At 35.0% G+C, this 19354-nt stretch overlaps 1 protein-coding gene across 5 annotated transcripts in view; it reads left to right on the top strand.

Annotated features, from left to right (window-relative positions):
* LOC145683431 (uncharacterized) overlaps positions 1-19354 on the top strand; it is a 479291-nt gene that overhangs the window by 286181 nt on the left and 173756 nt on the right. For all 5 annotated transcript variants that reach the window (XM_081754766.1, XM_081754764.1, XM_081754762.1 and 2 more), the window contains one exon: positions 17391-17435. In XM_081754766.1, the coding sequence (XP_081610892.1) occupies positions 17391-17435 (45 nt within the window). The remainder of the gene's footprint in view (positions 1-17390; positions 17436-19354) is intronic.

A 19354-nucleotide genomic window follows, 5' to 3' on the forward strand; every position in this document is an offset into this window, starting at 1 on the left:
GCGGCTATGAAAGTTGATATCGGCCATAATGATGAAAGAGCGGAAATTTACAGAGATGAAGTGAAAAAAGTCGTGCGGAATGGGATGGCCAGGGCGAACATAGAGAGTAGCGACAGTGACAGATATATTTCTAAAATAGAGAGTGAGAATGAGATGCTCAGGAAGATTGAGAACAGCAGAAGTATGTTGTCGGAAAAGAATGCTGGGAGGAAAGCCAATGGCAACCCCACCATTTGCACGGCTTGCCGGGAGTGCATTATCATGGCGAACTATCTGATAGCCAGAGATGCGGGGATGGAGCCGTGGAGTCAGATAAGTTTCATTGAGGAGAAACGTACTAACGTGTTCTTCTCTGAGCAGTTGTTCGAAGAGAGTTTGGTGTTGGCACAAGGAACGAATATTCAAAAATAGAAAGTTCAATTCCATGATGAAGGCAATGAAAAATTTGAGTTTCTGGTGGGGATACCTAAAATGGTTACACTGCTGTGTGGAGCACATCAGAGTGAAAATATACAGTTGGACCAGAATAGGTTGCCTGAAAGTCGACGTTAAGGATGGCTTTAGCTGTTTGTTGAACCTGTTGTAAGATGTGATGTCGAAGAAAAGGGTGGATATTCTGAAGAGTAACAGTAATGAAAGACAGAAATTTATTAATAGTGATCGGTTGGTATACAGATGATGGCGGAAGAACAGTAGTATCTTGAGTCCCGTGAGGACGCAGAGGGACAACGAGTTCTGGCTTGAAAGGTTCGGCTGTGGGTCTGGCTTTGCATTTGTAGCTGTATGTGGGATGTTCATGAGAACCACAGGTACTACAGAGCGGAGGTTGCTGAAGATTCGTGCAGGTTTTGGTAGTATGAGGTCCGGAGCAGAAACCGCACTTGGGTGTGTTCGGGCACTGAGAAGTATGGTGCGAGTTGTACGTTTGACAGGTTTCGCATCTGACCGGGAGTGGTGCCGGAGATTTAGATGGTTCAAGCCTGTGTCGATTTCGATAAATATAGGCTCCGTGCGAGAGAAGATTGTCGATAGTTGTTGAGGAGTGAGTAAGCACACGGATCATCTAGGTGTTTCCAGAAGCGTTTTTGATGCGAATGCATTTAAGAATAGAGTGCCCATCGAGTTTGAGTTCTTCTGCAATCTCGTCATCTGTGTAGTCAGGTGGAACTCCTCTAATAACAACAGAGAGTGCTGGTGAACGTCGAGGTGGTGGTGGTTGTTTGGAGCGAGAGGGAGCCAGCTTAGAAAGATTTGTGTTTCTGCCAAAGACCTCATATGAGTGCGTGTTAAGAAGTGAAGAAGCGAGATTGGAATCAGGAGACTTAATGATGATACCCTTACGGGTCGAGACGATTTGGGTGATCTGTGAGCGAGGAACGTACTTGGTAAGACGAAGGTAAAGCTGCTTGAGATCTTAATATTTTGGGTCGTAATTTGTGAGTAAGAATGAAGTAGTTGCTGGAGCCTGTAGATTAGTGACTGGAGGTCGATTTTGCGGAATAGGTAGTGATGGAAAGTCTGTATCCATGTTGAAGTGACCAGAAGTAGTTGATGAAGGTGATTCACTGAGTGTGTGATGACGTTTAGCTCGTGGTGCATGCGACTGGGGGTCGTCTTTAGAATGAGGAGATCGTGAGCGCTCAGGACTTTGTTTAGAACTACGGTCCTTTCTTTTATCCACCTTAGTGGATACAACAGAAGTGTCTGCATCAACAGAGGTTCGTCCTGTAGAAGACATAGCGAGTGCTAGTGCAAACACAAAAATGATACAACGAATATGGGTATCAGGTTGTAGGTTGAAGACCACCCATTCGGATAGTGGTCTAGGTGAGGAAATGCCCTAGTCTAAACGTGTCGCAACAAGCTACCCTTGGCTGAGATAAGTCTGATAGCTGTTGCTCAGCGAATATCTGACGAGCGAGTCCCAGGATCGAGGACAGGAGTACAAAAAACAGCCGTGCTGACGTTTGGTATGTCACAGCTGATGATTGTCGATATTTCTATCGACCTGAAAGATGATTAAAAGCGCCCGAGTTCCAACGTATAACTATGGCTTTCAAATCTTTCATTTACGGTTATGAGTGATTTCACGTTTAACAGAGACAAACATTTTAAGTACGAGTACTTTAAATAAATCAGTTAACTTTTTCATAAAGTTTGTGATATAAAATTGTTTTTCAAAGCCTTTGTATTTTAATAAGCCTTCTCTAAAATCAATGTACATGAATTGTGCTTCTATCTTCCGGGTTCTTTTAAACTATATGTTGTGGAAATTTATATGTTTCTGGCCAATCCTTTCGACAATGAGATCTCGGAAACTACAGGCTCTAGAAAGATGACGTTTTCATTTATCGATTGGAAATTTTGCGTAGATTGTCCACTTCTAATTGAATATTTTAAAAACATGGCCGTTATTTCTTTATTACATTTTTTAGGGTACGCATGGAAGCGTTGAAATAATAATAATAATAATAAAAACATTCCAACACCACTCTGTTGTATATAGGGGTTGCATATGTCTCAGGCGTGTATTTCATGGCCAAATAATAATGAAAAAGGGACGATAACCATTTCTCCAGTTTAACCAGTAAAATAAATCTTTATTTTTGGAGCGATTTTCCCAATGAACACCATATATAACTGCGATTATAATTAATTGCGTCTGTAATGTATTTGCTTATTACATACTGCATGGAAAAAGAAAGAAAACACTGGTCATGCATGAATTAGAAACCCCAACCGGAAGTAGGTTCAACTCTTGCAAACGGTGCGAAATATTGAGGTCCGCTTTATGATACGCCTTGCCATTTTTTTTAAATCAAGACTTTTTTCACTTGTGTCTGTAAAGGGACATGTACAGATGTGAGGAATGAGAAGGTTATTTATGCTCATATGCGAATGATGCGCTGTGTAGAGAGCGTAGGTTCAGCTAGTAATGATATAAAAAAACGATTTTTACGAAGAAGTTGGACAGATATTTGACCTACTCACGCGATTTAATACGAAAATTCAAATAGGGGATTATGATACTAAAGATGAGAGAATATTTTCAAACCGATTATAGGAAATGAAAGTCTGTATAAGCGAAGTAATGACAACTTCGTTTTAAACGTGGACTCTTTAAGATTCAAAAACGTTAAGGTAGAGCAAAAGATTCCCATTTCGCGATGTTCATAAATATACTTTTACCTCACCAGAGGAAAAACACCTAATCATATTGATAATGTTTTATTAGGTAGAACGAGACAGCCTAGCATAATTAATTTTCGGTTGTTCGGGGGAGATTACTGTTACACTAATCACAAGGGCCTAACTGGTACCAGCAATATCAAGAGCGACATTATCGTTGAATAAAGGAAATATTCACAGTCTGAAAGCGGATTGGTTTAATTTAAAGAAATTAGAGGAAGTGGAATAGCAGATTGAAGTGTCGAATAGACTTTCGGTTTTGGAAGGTTTGGAGCGTTACTTTTTAGGATACTTGTATTGAAATTAATGACTGCATTAAAATTTCAGCAAAAGAAAAATTGAAGCACACAGAAATACATATAAACAAATCACTTTTAACCAGGAATGCACTAATTTAACAGAGAAGAAAAAACAAGCAAAACTGTGATGGTTACTAATTCAGAAAGACATGACTACACGAAATTTCCTTAACATTAGCCAGGAAAATTCCAAAATTCAAAGAAACGCTATGTTTTACAGCCAATATTAATGAACGTGAAGATAATAGTAGAAACAAAAATATTTGTGACATGTATAAAAGCATCACAGAATTTAAGAAAGGGTATCAACCTCGCATATTAAGGAAACTGACGGTGCAATTCTCACTGATATAAGTAGCATTTTAAATACATGGAAAGACATGCTTCACACGAGCCAAAAACTAATTTTCGTAGAGGAAGGAAAATACATAAAGCAGTACTGTATATTCCAGAGCCTAAACGAACAGAAATAGCAATCGTTATGAAGAAATTAAAGAAACACAAAATTCGAGAACTTAAATTCTGTTTAAGTTACTTTTAACTGAATGTTAAACGTGGTGGAACAAGACACACAAACTCGTTCTTCTTATCTAGAACAATAAGAAATTGCCACAAGTGTAGAAAAAATCAATCATGTTCTAATTCACAAGAAAGGTGACAAAACTGATTGTTATAATTATTGAGGCGTCTCTTCTGTCAATACATTACAAAAACCTGTCAAACATTCTGTTAACAAGATTGCCCTAATACAGAGACGAAACTACTAAAGATTATCAGTGCAAATTTATGCGAAATTGATCAACTATCAATCCGATACTTATCATTTTACAAATACTCAAAAAATGGAAATAAAATACCTTGGTACAGTGCGCGGCTTAGAAATTGTTACAAAGATTCTAAGTCCAAACTCTTGCCCTGTTTTCTTATGCAATCCAGAAATACATGTCTCGATCGATTAGTTGTTTCTTGTCTTCAATCCAACTCCCTCCTTCCTCCACCTCTCCTTGTCTAAAGCAGCGTGGGCGACGTAATATACTCTTTCCATTCAGACAAAAAAAAAAAAAAAAAGGAACCAAGTTTACAATGTTATAGCTTTAAAACAGTCTTTTTCATTCGTTTGTTCTGAAATACCTTTTAAGAGCCTATTTTAGAAAAGTCACACAATCTTCCCATAGCTGCATTAATACCTTTAGTTTCATTCTTTCCCTTCTTTAAAGGCTGCAAGCTAGTAAGATGCTCCCTAAGAAATCTATCGAAATTGCCAATAGGGGCAGTAAGTTTTGTGCTTCCTAAAGTCTGTAATGCACGCACAGACCTCCAGAATATCTACTGACAGAAATGAGTGTTATTCAATGATTCATCTCATTTCTTTTCAGTAATTGCAAGCAAAGGTTCCAAGAGCGTCATTTGGGCAGGACAGGAGGGTGTAATTTTCCGTCCCTTGAGCTTCATAAATACATATTGTTTGAGCAAATATATAGTAATACACTAATAAAAAGTGAAATTTTTTGTCGGCAGAGACTCTCCCCACCCCCCGAATAAAATATAAAATGACACTGCTTTTAGCAACAAACCTATAGAGTTACGATAGCACATTGCTAGAGAGCTTACATTTGGTTTCAAGAGTCGAATGTTTTATCTCAAGTCATATGAGTTCCTGGGCGACATTGAGAGAGACAGACAGAGAAAGAGATTGAAATATGGAGACAGAGAGGAATGATTTATATACACATATTTAGAACTGGGGAAAAATGATCGGCCAGCATTCGTATTACGGCGAAAATTGTGAGTTTGTGATACAGAAGAAGGGAAGGTTTCGAACTGCGAGAATCACATTAGGCAGTTGTCGAATTAAGGTGGAGAATACTTTTGAAAGAATCAGATAATTACGAATGAAGAGAAAGATCTTGAGAACTGAGGAAATAAGAATTTTAAAAAATCTGCAGCTTTCGAGACGGGTTCCGAACCGCGAACCTTGTAGTTATCGAACTATGACTTTATTCACTCTGCTACGGAGAACTCTGTACTCACGCACATACGTTTCCTTTAACTACGTTGAAAGCTAACTTAATGGAATATTCCAAAAGTTGACTTGGTGGATGCGCCGTTCTGATAGGATATAAACCTCTTGTAAGTTAGTTACAATGTGCATAATGAACTTCTCCCTGTTCAGAACACTTTTCAGGGCAGTAAAATTTGTTACTATTGTGTTAATGAGGTTACATTTGATAGAACCATCTGATAAAGTACTGCCAAACCCTGTGCGTCACACTGTGCATTCCACAAATTCAATTTTGAAGTAACGTAGTCACAGCAAGTTTAATTCGAAATTATTTTCAAATATGATATTTGTTATTACATGCGTTTCTTTAACTATTTCAAACTTGATATTAAATCTTTCAACCTTAATGTAACTCATTTCCCTACGGCTTATCATCATGAATGTTTCCACAACGACGACAATCAGGAGTTAATACAAAATTTAGTTCTTAATGGAATGTATGCGTATATATTTAGAAAGTTTGACTCAGAAAAAAAAACGTACAGTGCAACATTGACTCTTGGAGGAATTTCAAACGAATTTACTATACGTATAAATTACCATCTCAACAATCTACTGTGGGGGCTAAGACACTGAAACCATTCCAGGGAGCGAAAACGGTTATAAGTTTAAAAAATGTAATAGAATACAAAAAATATTGGTGACAAATTCATAATTTTCTGATTCAAAGAGATGAATAGTGGCTACCAGATGGCACTCCTCACTTGTTCGCAGCCTTGCATAAATGGAAAATTGTTTTAAAAGTATATTTTACATTCAAATATGATTGTTTAAAAAATGCTTGTCCTTCAACATTATGTTTTATAATTATTTTCTACTGTATTTCTTCTTTATAATAACATATTTTCTATATATATTGTATTCTATGTTAAACGTTTCTTAATTACATTTTACGTCTTACATTTGAAGAGGAGCTTATGACAATTCAGAGCAGCAGGGACATACACAGAATGCAGACCTTGGCAATCCAGAGCTCCTGCCCCACGAAATCACTACTTTTCTGAAAATTATATCTAATTTTAGAGATGATGATAGACATTTTAGTAAAACATGCCCTCAAAAAACCTTGTCTACGCCCGTGCAAAGCAGTGAAAATTTTAGAATGTGAGCAGTTAGTAATGTTTCCCAGAAGTTATATCTCCTATTATTCCGAGTGTGATATCAGTATTTGTGCATTATCACTTTTCACCCGCAGTGTATTGACACGTACTAAAAAGGAACAGTTCTGAATTCTTCACTGGTTCCCCCTATGACCTCATGCAAATAGGGTCAACCTTGGACATATCCACATCTGAAATATCACGTTTTATTTCAGTGATTCCGAAAACTATCCACTCGACACTAATATAGGATATTTTCGATTCTTTTTGCCTGTCACTCTTCCATTGTCAACTGTATGCCAACCAAGGCTTGATTTGGACTTACGCAGCATCCACAGTGTCATTATTCATCTTTGCACATGAATGCGACACTAATATCGTTCGTATTTGACGTCTTTTACATGTCTTCTTCACCTCTTGGTAGGGGTGGTTTCAGTGTCTCGCCCCAATAAGAATGGAGAAATTTCAACCAAAGTAAGTATAATTATAAATTACCACTTGAAAAATAAGTGTACAGGTGATCTTTTTAGGAGAGGAATTCGTTAACTACTTTTTCGAGATCAATGTATTGCCTTTTTTAATGTAAGATCCTGTACTCAAACACAAATCATGTCTTTCAAAGCTCTAATGGAAAACGAAACGAATCGTCGTATACATGTTACGTTTTTGAAGAGAAAAAAAGCAAAACATTGATTGCACAAACATATAATGGTATTATTTGCATGCAAATTTATAACTTATAAAATATATTGGCTTGATAGATGAGGTGTTAGTGAACGGGTTTTCTGCTGGTGGTCCTACGTTTGAATCTCGTCCATTCTTGTTGCGTTTTTCTTTTAGCTACACTGAGTTTGTGCATTCCAGATCTTCAAGCTTGAACCAAATCTTATACCAGTTAGTGAATTAAAAGTAGCTGACATTATTTTGAAATACGAGACGTTATTACATCCTTTTCATTAGCTTGCAGTACTCAACTTTGATATCAACTCTTCCATCCTTCATTTAACTCATTTCTTGACGTATTTTGTTACAAAATTCATTAATCGCGACGGAAAAGATTGCTTTACCAGTTAATGGTGACTGCTTTAAAAGCAAGTGCAAAGTATGAGAATTAAATTTGTCATATCTGTAGTTTCGTGTGTAGAAGAAACTAACTTGTGAACCAAAGGTTTAAGAACAACTCAAGTTATTAATATAAACTTTGCCGGAGATTATCCACTTATATCATCATAAAAGAAATACGAAGGACGTTCTGAAACGAAGAAATATACAACTTTGCAAGCGGAGGCAAAGAAACCTAACGTAACAAGACTAAAGATGATTTATTTAAGGCGTAGTGATCGTGGTTGAGTGGTGAAGGCACTCGATTAGTAATCTGGAGGTTCGTGGTTCGAATCCGCATCGGGCACTTTTTTACTTTAGGATTTTTGATGGTGATTGATCGACGATGGCACACATTTTATTATATTCAGATATTTGAATACTCGGATGTTTCAATACTTGAACTATCAAAACTTCAGGGATAATAATAGTAATAATAATACTTATTATTATCTCGTAGAAGATTAAAAGCTAGGAGATAATTATGGCACCGGTCATACCGTTACAAGCAGAAACATGACATTTGGCAAGAATGTTTATGATTTATTTAATGTTGCCCACGAGAAGAGAAATTTCTCATCTTATTTCTAAAACAAACAAAATAACATGAGAATTAACATTTTACATTCGAGACGGGATAAGGGTAACTCAAATTATCATGTCGCTTTAGAGATGAAAATCAAGACGAGATGAAAAGTATCGTAAACATTTCTCGTCTTGTTACGATTCTCGAAATAGTGCATGTCCATTGTTTAACAATTGCTTTGTAGACGGAATTTTATAAGCTTTTCGTTACTTTCTATTTTACAGCTCATTGAATTATGGTCTGTGTAGGTATTTCTTTTTTTTTTTTTTTTTTTTTTTTAGCAAAGCTTTTATACTTATTTCTGCATATTCTAAAAATTAGTATATTATATGTCTTCCTGTTGAGTGATATTCAATTATTTCTATTGCAGTTATTTTTCTTAAAACATACAGTAGAACACTTTCTACATGAAACGTTAGTGGAAAGGTTTTGTTTAAAATGTGGGTAGTTGCAGAGGTGTATCTTGAAGGTACGGAAACCCTTCTCCGAAATCCCTACGTTTAAGTAAGTTTTTCCAAATTTTAGACCATTTTAGACCATTCCCACTTTTAATACCATTATTATTGTGGTTATTATTATTATTATTATTATTATTATTATTATTATTATTATTATTATTATTATTATTATTATTATTATTATTATTACTGAGGTGTTGTTAATTTAGTGGTTCACCCTCTTCCACCCAGCTCTCGCCTAGTGGGCATTGTGCTGAATAAACACCGTGTGTGTAGTTTTCTCCGGATTTCCCTTCCTCCCAGTTTCTTTATTTCAATATTTTTTTCATTCTCATCATGGACTTCTTCTCTAGCTTAGCCGGCATAACCATTACTTAAAAACAAATTGTTGTATGGCTCTTCTGAGTTCAGTATCCCTACTTTCTGCATGAAATTAGTCTGGAAACTTTCCGTTTAATATTTCGCTAGTTGTAGGGATGTATGCAGAGGGTATGTCCTGATGGTCCTGACAATTGTCTCCAATCCCGACTATTTTCTAACTTTTGCCTAAGGCTAGGGGCGATTTTAAAGATTTTAATATACTCTGTCCTCATACGGAATTTGTCTTCTATATTATTATTATTATTATTATTATTATTATTATTATTATTATTATTATTATTATTATTATTATTATTATTATTATTATTACTGAATATTAGAGACCTAAATATTACGTCCTATTCCAACGCAAATAAGCGTACTGATAAGAAAAATCAAAAGAAGTTTTTTGGACTCTCTATAAGGATGAATTGCCTTGTAAGAGATACTTTGGAAAGAAAACAGGGGGAAAAAGAATGTGTCAGCTACTGGACAATATGAAAATCGAACCTTCAATTGCCTTAACAGAAACTAAGTAGGACTTGTCTTCATCACGGTACTTAGTAACGCCCTTTCTTTGGGTAAAAGACATTGGATTATGTTTGTGTTATATTGATATTATAACAAAATATATATACATACAAAATAGTTCGTATTTACCAATTTTGGTTGAACGAATATATGGAACGTGTTGAAAATGACGAACGGAAATATTATTACTTTTAGTAAGAGTGGAAGAACGTAGAAACAATTCCACAAAGTCGTTTCAGACAAATTTATGACTTATACTAGACCTTATGGATGACCGTTTTGTATTCATGAATTGTTTGCAAAACACGCCAAGTTTTCAGACAGTAAGAATCGAGAGTGTAGACTGTGACGTCATGTTACTTTTTCCCCTGTGAAGGAAGTCGTTTCAACTCTAACTTGTAAAAACGAGAGAAATTGACTGTTTTATGTTATTATACATCAAAAATATCAACTTTGTAAATTATAAAATATTTCTGAATTTCGTCGGAGGGACTCGAACCGCGCACCTCTGACTCAGGAAGCGACTGCTCAAGCCACTATCCTAAGACTGCTCTTTTAAGTAAGAGTTAGGAAACACTCGTGTATATAACACATTGCAAACGTTTACGATTGTAATATTTTATTAACGATGAAACACTGATTTCGGTCATGATAAAATATTATAGTCCAGAGAATGCAAGTTTGAGTTTTAAAAAAGACCGAAAGTATCTCCGTAACTTATCTCTATTATATTCGGTTATTCGCGTTTTACATTTGTTTCCAGTAACCTTGAACGAGAGGGACACGAACACAGAGGCATCGAGGACATTTAATATTTCAAAGGCTCTCCCATCGGGAATCGAAACTGAGACCACCCCTACTGGACTATCTGATGGGTGAGGTCCCTAGTTCGTTCCCAAGACAAGTAAGCTTGAGACGGACAACATTGTGCTCGTGGGTTTTCTCTGGACACTCCCACTTTTCATTCCACCAATTCGTCCATCATAATTCACTTGCTTTAATCATAGTCTTCCTCAACCTAACAGGTATAATCGTGGGACATTAAACGTAAAAATTACATTTTCAAGCTGTTAACCCAAACCAATCCGAATTGAGAAACAGTTGCATATTATTGCTCATTAACGTGTTTTCACAAAAAATATGTAGAAAAGAAATGGGAATCGTAATTCCATTCGAAAGTGAAACAGCAGACTCATAATACCTTCACTTAAAACGAAACACGAATGAACTTGATTATGGACAAACACTGTATGCATGAGTATTCTCGAGTTTCTCCCGTTTCCTCCCACTCCTTCATTTCACGATTTCGTTCATTTCTCAGCATCAATGTCACCATTAGAGTAATCGGTATAAACGTGGGACGTAAAACTTAAATATTTCATTTCATTTTTCATTTGTAACTGTATCTCACTTTTCCTGTGACGAGAGCAACATCTAAGCGAGCATTCAGTGAGTTAAATCACTAAAACCTATATTCATAGCACAATTGTGCAGATGAGGTTGAGCCCTTTCGCAATTTTTACCATGGAAAGCAAAAAAGGCAATACATTGATATCGAAAAAGCAGTTAACGAATTCCTCTCCAACAAAGATCACCTGTACACTTATTTTTCAAATGGTAATTTATAATTATACTTACGTTGGTTGAAATTTCTCCATTCTTATGGGGGGCGAGACACTGAAACCACCCCTACCAAGAGGTGAAGATGACATGAAAAAGACGTCAAATACGAACGATATTAGTGTCGAATTCATGTGCAAAGATGAATAGTGACACTGTGGATACTGTGTAAGTCCAAATCAAGCCTTGGTTGGCATAGAGTTGACAATGGGAGAGTGACAGGCAAAAAGAATCGAAAATATCCTATATTTGTGTCTAATGGATGGTTTTCGGAATCACTGAAATAAAACGTGATATTTCAGATGCGGATATGTCCAAGGTTGACCCTGTTGGCATGATGTCATAGGGGGAACCAGTGAAGAATTCCGAACTGTTCCTTTTTAGTGCGTTTCAATACACTGCGGGTGAAAGAGGTAATGCACAATTACTGATACCACACTCGGAATTATCGGAGATATAACTTCTGGGAAACATTACTAACTGCTCACTTTCTAAATTTTCACTGCTTTGCAGGGGCGTAGACAAGGCTTTTTGAGGGCATGTTTTACTAAAATGTCTATCATCATCTCTAAAATTGGATATATTGGATATAATATAAGCTCTGGATTGCCAAGGCCTTCATTCTGTGTATGTCCCTGCTGCTCTGAATTGTCATAAGCTCCTCTTTAAATGTAAGACGAAAAATTTAATTAAGAAACGTATAACATAGATTACAATATATATAGAAAATATGTTATTATAAAGAAGAAATACAGTAGAAAATAATTATAAAACATAATGTTGAAGGACAAGCTTTTTTTAAACAATCATACTTGGATGTATAATCTACTTTTAAAACAATTCTCCATTTATGCAAGGCTACAAACAAGTTAGGAGTGCCATCTGGTAGCCAATATTCATCTCTTCGAATCAGAAAACTATGAATTTGACACCAATATTTTTCGCATTCTACTACTATTTTTTAATCTTATAACCGTTTTCGCTCCCTGGAATGGTTTCAGTGTCTTAGTCCGTACAGTAGATTGTTGTGATGGTAATTTACACGTATAGTAAATTCGTTTGAAATTCCTCCAAGAGTCAATGTTGCACTGTACGTTTCTTTCTGAGTCAAACTCTCTAAATATATATACAAACATTCCAGTAAGAACTGAATTTTGTATTAACGCCTGACTGTCGTCGTTGTACAAACATTCACGATGATATGTCGTAGGGAAATGAGTTGCATTAAGGTTGTATGATTTAATATCAAGTTTGAAACATCGCAAGTTAAAGAAGCACATGTAATAACAAATATATTTAAAAATAATTTCGAATTAAACTAGCTGTGACTACATTACTTGAAAATTGAACTTGTGGAATACACAATATGAGCGTAGTTTAAACAAAATAATCAATAAGAATGGTCTTGATTCGAAGCTCGGACCATACAAGGAGGAGTAACTTACATTAACCATTCACTTAACAGACAATGACGCACAGGGTTTGGCAGTACTTTATCTGTTGGTTCTATCAAATGTAACCTAATTAACACAATAGTAACAAATTTTACTGCCCTAAAAAGTGTTCTGAAAAGAAGAAGTTCATTATGCACATTGTAACTAACTTACAAGAGGTTTATGTCCTATCAGAACGGCGCATCCACCAAGTCAACTTTTGGAATATTCCATTAAGTTAGTTTTCAACGTAGTTAAAGGAAACGTATGTGCATGAGTACAGAGTTCTCCGTAGGAGAATGGATAAAGTCATGGTTCGATAACTACAAGGTTCGCGGTTCGAAACCCTTCTCGGAAGCTGCAGATTTTTTAAAATTCTTATTTCCTCAGTTCTCAAGATCTTTCTCTTCATTCGTAATTATCTGATGCTCTCAAAAGTTTTCTCCACCTTAATTCGACAACTGCCTAATGTGATCCTCGCAGTTCGAAACCTTCCCTTCTACTGTTTCAGAAAATCACAATTTTCGTCATTATACGAATGCTGGCCGATCATTTTTCCCCAGTTCTAAATCTGTGTATATAAGTCATTCCTCTCTGTCTCAATATTTCAATCTCTTTCTCTGTCTGTCTCTCTCAATGTCGCCCAGGAACTCATATGACTTGAGATAAAACATTCGACTCTTGAAACCAAATGTAAGCTCTCTAGCAATGTGCTATCGTAACTCTATAGGTTTGTTGCTAAAAGCAGTGTCATTTTATATTTTATTCGGGGGGGTGGGGAGAGTCTCTGCCGACAAAAAATTTCACTTTTTATTAGTGTATTACTATATATTTGCTCAAACAATATGTATTTATGAAGCTCAAGGGACGGAAAATTACACCCCCCTGTCCTGCCCAAATGACGCTCTTGGAACCTTTGCTTGCAATTACTGAAAAGAAATGAAATGAATCATTGAATAACACTGATTTCTGTCAGTAGATATTCTCGAGCTCTGTGCGTGCATTACAGACTTTAGGAAGCACAAAACTTACTGCCCCTATTGGCAATTTCCATAGATTTCTTAGGGAGCATCTTACTAGCTTGCAGTCTTTAAAGAAGGGAAAGAATGAAATTAAAGATATTGATTCAGCTATGGGAAGATTGTGTGACTTTTTTAAAATAGGCTCTTAAAAGGTATTTCAGAACAAACGAATGAAAAAGACTGTTTTAAAGCTATAACATTGTAAACTTGATTTCTGTTTTTTTTTTTTTTTTTTTTTTGTCTGAATGGAAAGAGTGTATCACGTCGCCCACGCTGCTTTAGACAAGGAGAGGTGGAGGAAGGAGGGAGTTGGATTGAAGACAAGAAACAGCTAATCGATCGAGACATGTATTTCTGGATTGCATAAGAAAACAGGGCAAGAGTTTGTTATTAATTTGGACTTAGAATTTTTGTAACAATTTCTAAGCCACGGACTGTACATCAATTAATTAATTATTGACTTTAGAGAGCTCTATGATCCAGTTAGGAGGAATACATTGCCCAACGTTTTTACAGATTTTTTATGCCGTGAAAGCTTGTTATATTAATTAAAATTTGTTTAAATGAATCCCAAAATAAAATCGGAGTAGACAAATTCTTGTCCATAAGCTTTAGCGTCGCAAAGAGCTTGAAACAGGGAGATACGTTCTCGCGATTATTATTCAGCTTTGTCTTGAGGTAGGGTATAAGGAAAATAAGAGATAGCATCCAATGTCTAGAGCTGAATGGTATTCAGCAGGATATGACATTTGCTGAAGATGGAAATCTGATGGAGGGTGATAGGAGAAAAATAGAAAGAAATACAGACGTATTATTAAAGTCTTGCAAGGACATTGGTTTAGAAGTAAATGTAGAGAAACTAAACATATGGAAATTCTCTGAGATGGTAATACTGCAAATTACGGATCGCCAAATATCAAATAATTCTTTCGATGAAGTGAATACTTTCAAATATCTAAGGTCAATATTAACAGACAAAAACCATATCCACGAAGAAATTAAATTCGACTGAACACAAGGGATTCGTGTTATTAGCGAATTCAAAATCTTTTGTCTTCGCAAATTCTGTCAAGGAATTGGAAACTCAAAATATATAAAACGATATTCAGTCCTGTTGTGCTGTATGCTTGTGAAACATGGCCCCTTACTCTACGTTAAGAACGCACACTGAAAATACTTGAGAACAAAATCTTGAGGCAAATATTCTATCGAATATTCTTGAATGTGGAACGGCAATGAGGGGTAGAAAGTCTATAACGAGGAACTGTATAATCTATAAAATGTACTAAACATTACTACAATCATCAAGTCTAGGAGGCTCATGTTGGCAGGTCATGAAGTCCGAAAGAAAGAAAGTAGGAGTGCTTTCAAAATTTTAAGTGAAAATACAATCTGAGAACAACCATTTGGAAGACCTAGGCGCAGATGGAAGAAGAAAATCAAGATGGTTGTCGCAGAAATGGGAATACAAAGTAGAAATTGTAGCTAGTTGTCGAAAGACAGAAGGTAATGGAGAGATTTTGTGAACGCTACATTGAACCTCCTGGTTTTGTAGCCATAGAATCAGTTAGTTAGTAAGACTAATTCTAGATTTAAACTAGAATATTATCTATATATTACACAATAATGATATTTTTGCAATTTAACTCTTGATAATTGAAGTTTCATGCATTAATTAGGAAGATTTTGCAATTTTTATAGTGAAAGGTGATTCTATAGAAACTTACCATTCTGGAAGCAAAACATAGGATTATATTGTGCTAACATGTCTAGTTTTTAAGAAAATAAAATGCCCCAATAGCATAACGAGTAGCCAATTTTACATAGAAGGGTGGATCCCAAGCTTGGCGTAAGCAATAATCCACAATGACAGTCAACACTCCAGTATAGTTTAAATTGTGAGATATATACCATAAAATTCAAGCAAATATATCAATGTTCAAGACACAAGGCCAGTGTTATGTAACGAACATGGACCTTAATATTAGTTGCGTGATTTGAATTTATCAAAATATGTATCAAAGTTACAAAAGTTCTGGGCTAAGAGCGAATAAATTTGTATAACAATAGCATATGCTCGTGGCAAGACTCTTTTTTTAGTCAGAGAGAAGGCTTAGTTGATTGTGATCATACCTTTGTACTACTGAAATTCTGGAGTGTTTCTTAAACTTCAGAACGTTGGCGTTTTTTCATACATTGAATCAAATAAAGTTTAAAGGTTGCTTTGTTACAAACGTGAGCATTATGCTTTCCTTTCAGTGTTTCATTAGATGAATACTGAAGTGATAATGAACCGTTCGAAAGATATCAACCACCATCAACACAGGAAATAAGCATAGCTATAAAAACAAATCTTTCCTTTAGTTTTATATGATATATGTATTTCTTTCATGTATATGTTCAAGACGGATGTTTAGTTGAGTCTTTATTACGTGTTTTATGCCCAATTAATTAACTATTTATTGTGCGTAGCTTAGAAGCGCGAAGTCTCCATGCTTATAGAGAAACGCAAGGACCGTCACTACGCCATGTTTGATTCCGATCGATTCAGTTTGATATATATCACTTTTTGTTTTCTAAACTATGACCCATAATTTTACCACCAATAACTGGGAGAATGAGAGCTTCTACAACATAATATTTTTATTTTTCACACTTTAAATAGAAGGTTAAGGTGTACCAAGTCACGCACCGTTCCGAGTTTGATGCATGACTTCGATTTAAGAAAAAATGACCTCCAACAACCCAGGAGACAAGAACCTGGATAATTTAATATTTTAGATGATTATGTAGCAGGTCAAGATTCACTACCATTTCAAATCTGATCCCCATCGGATGAGTTTAGTGCATTATTTTTGTTTTGAAAAATGACAAAATTCTACCCATCACTTAGGAATCGAGAAAATGATCAACAGAATATTTCACACACATATATAATTATCAAGATCTAGTATCATGCCCAGTTTGATCCCAATAGAATGAGTTCGGTTGAACTCGTAAGATTTATATCGTCCTTCTGTTTTTCGAAAGTGGTAAATAAAGGACGAAAAATTGGAAATTTTGAAAGAAGTCCACGGTGAATTATCTGTGTGGTGTATATATGCTTTTATTTCTAGCAAAATGTTTATGTTACACCACGTCTTCAGCATAAATTTCTTGCTTCTCTTCGCAGTTTATAGCCATGTTCTCATAGTGCATATTTTCCTATCCTTCACGATACTTTCTTAACATTCATTTTACATACTCATTAATTATAAAGAAACATGACGTGCTACAGTACTTATATGGTCTCTTTTAAAATGAGTGAAAAGTTATGACAGAGTCATCTCTCTAATTAAGCAAAACGAATATGATAACGATTACCGAAATGAAGTAAAACACTTTTCTAGATTGCTTTTTATTAACTTAAGAGTGTTTATATTGTATTTTCTAAGCTACGAAATTGAATATAAAGTTGGATATGAAGTTAGAAATTGAATATGTTTCTAGTTTATAATTATGTATTGTATATAAAAATGTAAATATGAAGAGCTGTATTTGGAAGTTTAACCTTTTAGTGTCAACAATTAATGATTTATGTACCATATTGAATGTATGACTAAATATTTAACTTCGTTTCTGTTCTTCAGGCGACATTCCAGACACAGCCATAAATAAATCTAAAGGTGAAAAAGGTAAGTCACTTGAAATGACTAAAAATTATGTATATATATTAAATTTATGCATTAAACTATATTTAGTTGATGAATATTGGACTCTTGTTGATTGTGAACTCAGTCCTTTTCATTAATACTTATAAATTTATATAATCTACATATCAATTTCCGAGAACGACAAGGACTCAGCTATAACATAAGATTCTGATTAGGAAATTTACATTTTCAATAAAGTAAATTCTCTAATATTATTAACATTTAATAGACAAAGAATGTTCAAATATGAAGTATATGCTAATCAGTGGTTTTACTGAGCAGAACAAAGTGATAGGAGTGAACATGAAACACTTATGCGTAGATTTTGGAATAATGGATAACAATCAGTAAATTTGTAATCATAAAATTTGGTGTTCGAGAACCATAACACTTATTGAAGTCAAACTGTTATTGACATATGCCTGATTATTTTGTTTATGAAGATACTTAGAAGATGACAGTAAACAATTTGGTTAATGAGATGTAGAACAAATTATCATTAACTCCTAGGTCTTAAATTGTGTTTAATTAATGTTCTCGAAATATACGACGTGTGTAAGTCGATAGATCTGCTCGAGCTGAACAAAATAACATGCTTCAATGTAAATTATTTTTTGTACCTTGAGAGAAAATCGACTAAAAGTAACTCTTGCCCTGATATAAGGTAGTCGTTCGTGTCAATAATTTGTAGCTTTTATTTTGCCGGAAAAATTATTTATGTACTGTATATGTACCAAAATACACAGAGAAAAACGATTGCGGCATACGTAAAAACGTAGGTTACATTCGTAAAACTTGTAGTTTTTAAACTTAATGTACGTCTGTATGTAACATTCTCAGCAAACATATAGCGGGAAACGTACATTTTATAACACTTTCCATATGAGCGTTCCATCTATACGTACTTTCCGTATGAAAGAAATGCGGTAGGCATCTTATACAGATGGACGTATTTAATATATAGTTGATGTGTGTAAAATACATACGCATATGAGTATGTAATGTACGGAAGACTGTTAAATGTCAGGCATTCTGCAGCGGCATGATGAAACATCTATGCCAGAAAAAGGCAGTACGTATGTACCATATGGATAACATATACTCTGTACTGATCTCCTTAGAAAACATATGGATTCCGTATATTTTTACAATATACCGCTGTCCGGATAACTGATTTTTCTGTGTACACAGATGAAATGTAGTTCTTCCCAGGATTAGGCGTTGTTTATCATTTATAACAGTGAAACATATTTGTGTGCACATAATACAATATGCATATTAATACTTGCACCAATTTCTTACTCTCCTGTAATTAATCGAAATGCACAGCACTTCAAGTCAATAATAAATTTTATATTCTTCAAGCTATAACTAAATCAATTATAAATCATAAATCATAAACTTCACCAATTATAGCTGTGAAAACTATGAGCTACAAAACTATTCGCTGCATATTGCTTTTGCTTCACAGTAACAAAGAGAAAAACGGAACATTAAAAGGATAGAGTAGAACGCGAGTGCGAATGTATACTGGTAATCTACCCTATCAATTGATGCAGGAACTAATGATCAATCATCATGTTTTTCTCTGAAATTTATATAACATCAAACATCCCAAGCTTTTGTTGCTTTGAATGATATTACAACATTTTTGTTAATTGTTTTATCCAAGTATGAATTTGTTGGTTGAAATATAAAATTTATCTTTGGAAAATTTGAAATATATTTTTAATTGGTGAGATCTATTGGTACGAGATCACTCTTTGTAATAATCTGGTACTAACTAAAACAAACTATACCAATATGTTAGATCAATATACGGACTTGTTCATATATTCTAAGTCACTTTGAAGTTGACGCCTCCAAGTAGCCCCCAATAAGACTTATTCTCTCTTGTACTC

The sequence above is a fragment of the Thermobia domestica genome, chromosome 4 (genome assembly GCF_964235325.1).
Source record: "Thermobia domestica chromosome 4, izTheDome1.hap1.1, whole genome shotgun sequence".
Lineage (NCBI taxonomy): Eukaryota > Metazoa > Arthropoda > Insecta > Zygentoma > Lepismatidae > Thermobia > Thermobia domestica.